The sequence below is a fragment of the Acyrthosiphon pisum genome, chromosome A1 (assembly GCF_005508785.2).
Source record: "Acyrthosiphon pisum isolate AL4f chromosome A1, pea_aphid_22Mar2018_4r6ur, whole genome shotgun sequence".
NCBI lineage: Eukaryota > Metazoa > Arthropoda > Insecta > Hemiptera > Aphididae > Acyrthosiphon > Acyrthosiphon pisum.
In genome coordinates this window covers 32,104,909-32,113,114 of record NC_042494.1, presented here as the reverse complement: position 1 = coordinate 32,113,114, position 8,206 = coordinate 32,104,909, and the positions used below count along the sequence as shown (strand labels likewise).

The following is an 8,206-nucleotide window of genomic DNA, read 5'->3' as shown; positions in this document are numbered from 1 at the left end:
TAATTATACGTCTATACGTACCTGACCTACCTACCTAAAGTACTAAAATCTTTTTCACAGTTTTACTATCGTTTATAATTATTTTCGATATTATGCAAGGAGTTGAGGACTAAGGGTATTGAATGTTTAGCCCAAACACCCAATTGTAGGATATGGACGTAGTGTTATTCTGTGTATGTATATTTGGGTATATTGCATTTAAGAAATTGGAACTGAAACACTACAGATAAATATATAAATTAAACTACAAACAATTGTTCTATGCTACAAAACTATACTACAACTATGGTTACGACTTATAAATGTTATATTGCTCAATCCGATCATGAATAAAACACGATAACTATTGAGATCATCCATTCCGGTTATTACCGATTCAGTACTCGAATACCTACTCGTATAAATTAGGTAATAACTAATAAGTATTAACCAGTACAACTCGACACTCGACACTAGTAGAAAAATTCAAAGACGACCACTTGTAAGTTGTAAATTGTAAATAACGAAACCTTCAATAGTAAGTTCGAAATATGTTTTGACGCGAACCCGACACCTCTCAACGAACGATACGACTGATCCGAGTTTTTTTCTCTTAAATGGTGTCACTGTTTTGACAATAGCATTTTGGCGCGAAACTACAGTCTTGTGCCCTTGTTGTGGCATTTAATTGCTTATTTAAATCCATCTTGCCGACTGAAGACTGATAGTGTTACATTGTAATTCGTGTAAAAACTTAAACTATATGCCGGTTTAGAGACCATATGGCAAATTGCTTTTCACCACTTCCGTTGGTCGTTAGTCGTTACGTTATTCGCGCGTATTATACTTTAATACATTGTTAAAGCTACTGTTCATTGTTCAGTATTCTGCGTTCGATTGAGAACTGTAACGTTTAAGAGTGCGCATTATTAACTTAAAACCGATCCTATCTCAGTATTACTATGGCTGAATTAAAGAAGCATTTGTACGTTCAGAAAAGAGGTATGTACTGCGTAGCATAATATGTTTTATTCCAGCTTCTATTTTACCAGTATATGTTTGTATAGCCTTATGGGTATAGGTATTTATGGTATTAGGTATATTACGTTACGTGTATGTTTATTATTGTGTGCTAATTAAGTCAAACGATGCGACTGCGCGTCTGCACATCACGACATCATGTATAATTATTGATTATTGTAATTAATTATTAAGCTATAACTTAGTATAAAAAAAAAAATAAACATAGTTTTATAGACATGGTTGATAAGAAATAAAAATATTAATAAAACGTTGTTTCAGATTATATGAGACTATATTATAATGTTTCATTTTCATATAATCTGTATTCTGTGGCATTGTCTTTTTTTTAAGAGGACGCTACATAGACAGTGTGTAATAAGGCAAATGTTATGCTCAGAAGATCACAATTAGCTTTCATCTAACTAGCGTTAGTTTAAAAATTAGAGTATACTGACCTCTTATAAAACTTAACGGTAAGATTATTACTTATGGCATAGTATTAGCTTTTTGTTATATTTTAATTTAAAAGCGAGTTATGAGTAATTTAAGATGTAAAAACAATTTACAATTTTAAAATATTCATAGGTAACTTGCTTTAAAATTAAAATAGGTCAATTCAGTATAATTTTTAAACTATTGGAACTATACGAGATCTGCTGAGTGTACAATTTGGTATGTTACGCACTTGTAAGATGGAGACAACAAATGTCAGTGTAGCATCCTCTTAAGACTAATTAACAGGTTTATACTGATATTAGTATTTTAAAATAATACCTGAAATAACTAAAATAAAACAACAATATTATTATGTATATAATTTGGTTTTAATTATTATTTTAGATGGCACTATTGAAAAAGTTCACTATGATGAAATTATTGCACGTATTAAACAGTTATGCTATGGCTTGGAAAAAATTGATCCGGTGAGTTAAATCAACCAAATTATTTTGATTAATGTATAACTTGACCATGGACAATATGTTAATAAACCTCTGTATATATCAGTTGTACACTTATCATAGTTGAATTTGTAAAACTTAATAATTATTATTGTAAAGTTTTGGTAAAATTACAAACATTTTGTTTTCTATAAAAGAAAAGTTATCTTTAAGTGTAATATCTTAGATTATACCTATTTAACAAAGCTTATATTACATTTTTAGGCCGCAACGGCAATTCACGTGATCAAAAAATGTCTGTTTGCTGGTATCACCACATCTCAACTAGACGATGCAGCTGCTGAAATGGCAATTACTATGGCTACTATTCATCCAGATTATGAAAAACTAGCAGCTCGCATTGCTATTTCTAATTTACATAAGCAAACTAAAGAAAAATTTAGTGGTACATATTTTCATTAAATAATAAATATAGATTGAACAGAAATCTTTACATTAGTTAAAATAGGGAATCATTTGAATGAAATATGAGGTACATTACACTGTAACTCTCTTGTGTTTTTCTGTAGGCACATTATAGTTCAGTTTTTTTTTTTTTCATTAATTTTATTTTAAATGTGTCAATGTATTACATGTTATTACATGTTTTTTAATACAATTAATAATTTATTTATTTATATGGTACGGATGAACAGAAGATATTGTGATGTGTTTGTTAATTAATTAAGGAGTGGAAGTGATGGGCAATACGATTTTGCTTATTAGGGATGTTAGAGCAGGTAGAAGGAGGTTTAGGATTAATTTTAACTCATTAAAGAAATTGGTGACGATTTTCAGAGGTGGATCAGATGGTGATGTGTTCGCTGTAGCTTCGGCATATGAAGGTTTTCCTTTTGGGTTTGAGCTGAGCGCGTCATGCCTACTCCTGCGAGGTGCAGGTGGTATAGCCTATGTTTGAATGTGTTGATTTTCTCTTTTTGTTCCAGTTTTAGATTTGATGCGAATTAATATTTTTATTAATGTTTGGCATCCTTTATAATTGTTAGTGTGGTTTTTGCCACAGTTTGCACATTTTGCTGGTTCCTCCAGTTTTTTGTGCAATTATTGGTGTAGTGATAAGCTCTACATTTCACGCATCGTGGGTAGTGGCGGCAGTAGTTGTGTGTGTGCTCATATTTTTGACAGTGATGGCATTGGAGAGGACCAAGTTGTTTCTTTGGGTCTTCAAATTTTACAATTGAGTTTTATATTTTGATGATTTTGAATATTTCACAATTATTGGCATTACGAAGTAGACCGATGTTGAATAGTGGAAGCGGTAATTTGTTCGTACGGTGTGTTATATTTGTAACGCTGATTACTTTATGCCCGAGGTCACTTAAGACAGTTCACGATATCTGTAGTAATAGTGGAATAGTGGAGGTGCTGTAGTACAACACGGAATAGTTGGGAGCTAATAGTGATATTTGTGTTCGGTGTCTATTAGCCTTGAGTTGGTTTGTGTGTTTGTCCCTATGATAATATTAGATCTATCCGCTTTATATGTGAAACCCTCTGGGCCTACCATGCTAGTTAGATCTTTATTGATCGTACTAAAATCAGTTACGTTTGTTAGGACAATATTCGGAAGTTTGACATAACTTTGGTTTTGGTGAGATGTTGAAACGTGTCGAGCTTCATTTTTGACAAAGATGCCCTTCACCCCCAAGTCCGTTGCCGAGGTTTGGAAACGATTTGGCAAGATAAAAAATTTACTTTTTTTATAATCATGGTCTAGGGAGTTTGTGGAAGTCAACATGAGAGCTCTCTGATGGATTTTCTACCGTTTTCTTTTTTTTAAATTTTGTTCTTATGACAATTGGTGAGACAGTATTCACCATTTGAGCATTTTGAATGACTCAATTAAAAGTAATTGATTTGATACGATAAGCGACGCATTACGGACCGGTTCCACACATATATTGGTATGGCTGATTGAGCCCTAATGTTTATAGTTTGTAGTTTATACTTTATACTGAGTTATTATATTTTAAAGAGGACATTACACCTGTAATGTTGTCTCCCTCTTACAATCTTACAAAATAGAAAGTTTGTGTTCAGCAGTACTAATTGAGTGTAGTAACCCTTAATAATAAAGTATATTCACCTTTTAACAGACTTTTAAGTAATATCTATTTTTTGCAATATTTTAATTTGTAAACGAGTTATGAGAATTTATAAATAATAATATTTATAATATATTCATAATTTACTTAAAAATTTAAATATCACAAAAAATTTCATGTGAAAACATAGATAATGTTCTTACCTTTAAGGTGCCCGGTGCCAAAATGTAATTTTATACACAAATATACGCTCTATGGGAATAATGATCTTGTTCTGTAGAACCAGCCAAATTTGATAATTTGTATTTTAACTAATAGAGGGTAATATTTCACAGGCTGCATCAAACTCCAGTTTCCAATATTTTAATCTCAAAATGTCTAATAATATGTCTTCAACAATAATAAAATTTTAAGCGGTTTTTTATAAATTATATTATATCTAGGTACCATTATTTTAAATAAAATAAAAAATTGGAGTTTGATGTGACCTTTAAGAAGTCTTCTTCTTTCAGATAAAAAAATAGTTATCAAAATCCAACAATTCTACAAGGCCTGAGAATTATTCCCGTGAAGTCATTTTTTTCTCCATAATATAATACACCCTATAGGGTAGTAGATTCATGTAAAAGTATTATAATCAAGGTGGCAACTAAAATGTAAAATTGAATTTTCAATCTATAGAATTGTGTAAAATTTGAAAAACTGGTACCGGGCCCCTTATGTTGATTAATAAGTTAATTCACTCTATTATAAAAGGTAACTACACAAAATTGGACACAAATTTGCTTTGTTGTGCATTGTACATTGCAAGACAGAGAACACACACTGGTGTCTTCTTAAACTTATGAGCAAAATATAGATTTATTTTATTTTCCTCATAGATGTGATTGATGATATTCATAAAAATGATGATTATTGGAATACTGGTTTATCAGATGATATTTATGAAATTATTATGAAAAATAAAGATCGATTAAACGAGGCAATTAATTATGAAAATGATTATATTTTAGACTACTTTGGATTTAAAGTAATATATAATTATGTTATGCACATTATATTATATTATAAACATGTTATATCAACATTAATGATTTGATTATATGTGTTTGTTTTTTCAGTATTTAACCCAAAATTTTTTAGTTAAATCTGAAAATCAAACTATTGAAAGACCTCAACATTTGTTTATGAAAGTTGCTGTAAGTATACATGGAGATGATATTGACTCAGCTATTGAAACATACAAAATGTTATCTCAAAAGTTGTGTATGTTTTCTCCAGTAGTTATGCAATTGCAGCCAGCTGCTAGAAAACTCAATGTATCAGTTATAAGGTAAAATTTATGATTATCTTGAAAAAATATATATATCCTTATGTTCGTATTTTATTAGTCATTATTCAGTTGCAATGATAGCAGACAGCATCGATGGTATTTATGATACACTCAACCGTTTGTCAACATTTATTTTGCCTTATTCAAGTGTTGCTGTTCATGTGCACAAAATACGTGCTGCAGGCACTTATATTAAAGGCAGCAATGGGAAATCTAGTGGTCTTCCTCTTATGTTGAAACAATATGATTCCATGGTCCATTGTAAAGAAACATTAGAAAGGCCTAAGAGCATTAAAGGTGTAGCAATTTATTGTGAACTTTGGCATGCAGATATAATGAAAATTATTGACCAAATTAGAAAGACTACTATTGCAGATATAAAATTAAAAAACAGTCAACTAGCCTTGTGGATACCAGATGAATTTATGAGAAGAGTAGAAAATGACCAAATGTGGAGTTTTATGAGTCCTGATCATTGTCCTGGTCTTATAGATGTTCATGGAGAAGAGTTTGATAACCTTTATAAAGAGTAATTATCTAACAAAATAATTGAAAAAATATTTAATTTAAACAGTTAGTTATTATTATTTTTTAATATTCTTAGGTATGAATTAAAAAGTAAAAGTTTTGTTATGAGACAAATTGAAGCAAAAAAGTTATGGTCACAAATTATTCAGTCTCAGATTGAAACTGGTTTGCCACTATTGTTATTCAAAGATGCCTGTAATGCTAAAAGCAATGAATCTCATTTGGGAACAATTCAATGTGCTGGTAGAAATGGAGATACTGTACAATTTACTGCATCTGATGAAGTAACCTTATATATTTTATCTATAGAAATGTATTACTATATAGTATATAGCATAAAAAATAAAAATAAATGAATAAATATTGATCATTTTACATTTCAAATACAGTGTCAAAAACATTTATGTTATTATAAATTCAATTTCAATGTTGTTCAATAGGTGGCCACATGTACTACTGCTTCAATTTCAGTAGATATGTTTTTAACGTCAGAAAATATTTTTGATTTTTCCAAACTTAAGGAAACAGCAAAGAAAATAACTTATGATTTGAATAAAATAATTGAAAACAATAATGTTATACTTAACAAGGTAAAATTCTATACTTTTTCATAATATTCTATTAAACACGTGTTTAATAAGTTTCTTTTAGGAAGACCAATTGAAATTAGGATTAAAACAAAATCAATTGGCCATTGGAATTGGTATCCAAGGATTAGCAGATTTATTTATTAAAATGAGATATCCTTTTGATAATAAAGAAGCTAGGTATCTTAACATACAAATTCACGAAACTATTTATTATGGTGCTTTAGAAGCAAGTTGTGAACTAGCTTCTAAAAATGGACCGTACAAAACATATCCAAATAGTCCGACAAGTAAAGGGGTAAGACAACTATAATTAAATATTTAATATTTGTACATATACTTATTGATTTGGTTTATGCAGTTATTACAATTTGATTTGTGGAATGTAAAACCTTCTAATTTGTGGGATTGGAATAGTCTTAAAACAAAAATTGCACAACATGGACTACGGAACTCTCTGGTTACAGTTACTTCAAATACTGAAGTTGAGTCAACCATTTTTGGAAATGTGAATTCTATTGAACCATTAGATACCAATGTTAAACGTAGATATATTTCATTGGGAGAAAGTAAACCAAAAGAAATTCAGGTAATTTTAATTTGCTTAGTTTAAGTTTTTCAATTTATTTTTAAAAAATGTTTATTTTCAAGGTTGTAAATCCATATCTACTAAAAGATTTGCACGATCGTAAACTTTGGGATGAGAAATTAATACCTGAATTGGTGAATAATATGGGTTCAATACAGGTAATTTATTAGATATTAGATATCGAACATTTAGATTTAATGTACTTATGTGCTTAGGAAATTAACCTGCCAGATGATTTAAAACAATTATATAGAACAAAATGGGAAATTGATCAAAAAGTTTTAGTAACTATGGCTGCTGACCGTGCTCCGTTTATTGATCAATCACAAGCTTTTTCTCTTAATATGGTTAAAGCAAATGAAGATATAATTTCTGAAATGCACATATCAACCTGGAAAATGGTAACATTAGTAATTTTAAAACATTTTGAAGAAAGTTGTTATAAGTATTGTTAAATGTTTTTAAGGGTTTGAAAACTGGAGTATGTCAACTAAGGATTAAGCAAACTGAAGAGGATTTAAGAGATTAATGATTTCTGTAAATATTATGTTTTTTTTTTAATTATTATTATTTTGAAGTTAGGTGTATAATTTAAAAGTAATTCTTGGTACTCATATTTTATACATTCATAATGTTAAGTGTACTTTGTATTTTTTCATATAATTATCCATTTATTTTATTTTAGTTATCTTAATAAACTATTGAATATTAAATTGGATTAAATTAAGCTTTACGGTTATTTATTTACTACACTAGGATTTAGGTTTAAGTGTTTGAGATGGTTTATAGATAGGGTGGTACATGGTTATTGGTTTCATTGAGTGTAACAATTTTTAGTTCCACTTATTTCTCCTACTGATTCTTTCTATTTATAAATAATTAACTAGTTACTAGATATTATGCCTAAGCTTTATATCTATGATTTTTTCATACATCTTTAATCTATTAGCTATGCAATATTTTTAGTTTATCTTATAGCTTATTAACGGACTACAATTTAATATGAAACCAATAACAATGTATCTAACAATATTTATTCAATACATTTTGTAAACAATTAATATTAATATTTATTATAGTTGATAGATAGTTAGCATTAATATAAACCACAATTTAAGTTAGTACTATCTTAATTTGTGACCTAAACATAATATTTAAAAAAA

General features: G+C 29.1%; 1 protein-coding gene across 2 annotated transcripts; it reads left to right on the top strand.

The window, feature by feature from the left end:
* Positions 1-666: 666 nt before the first annotated feature.
* Positions 667-7,770, top strand: LOC100569674 (ribonucleoside-diphosphate reductase large subunit). 2 transcript variants are annotated; one of them, XM_003246838.4, is made up of 13 exons: positions 667-981; positions 1,843-1,925; positions 2,166-2,346; positions 4,888-5,036; positions 5,128-5,339; positions 5,398-5,868; positions 5,944-6,151; positions 6,308-6,457; positions 6,519-6,752; positions 6,816-7,043; positions 7,106-7,201; positions 7,259-7,444; positions 7,510-7,770. In XM_003246838.4, exons 1-13 carry the CDS (start codon positions 942-944, stop codon positions 7,570-7,572), a joined length of 2,301 nt encoding a protein of 766 aa, XP_003246886.1. In that variant the 5' UTR covers positions 667-941; the 3' UTR covers positions 7,573-7,770. The 2 variants fall into 2 exon arrangements, with proteins under 2 accessions (XP_003246886.1, XP_029342784.1); XM_029486924.1 differs by lacking the exon at positions 667-981 and adding an exon at positions 1,307-1,475.
* The last annotated feature ends 436 nt before the right edge of the window (positions 7,771-8,206 follow it).

Excerpts from the sequence above, each read along its gene's own strand:
- LOC100569674 (XM_003246838.4), top strand. The coding sequence starts at position 942 with ATGGCTGAATTAAAGAAGCATTTGTACGTTCAGAAAAGAG. Across the intron at positions 982-1,842 it reads TTTGTACGTTCAGAAAAGAG|ATGGCACTATTGAAAAAGTT; the intron begins GTATGTACTGCG and ends TTATTATTTTAG. Across the intron at positions 7,445-7,509 it reads ACATATCAACCTGGAAAATG|GGTTTGAAAACTGGAGTATG; the intron begins GTAACATTAGTA and ends AATGTTTTTAAG.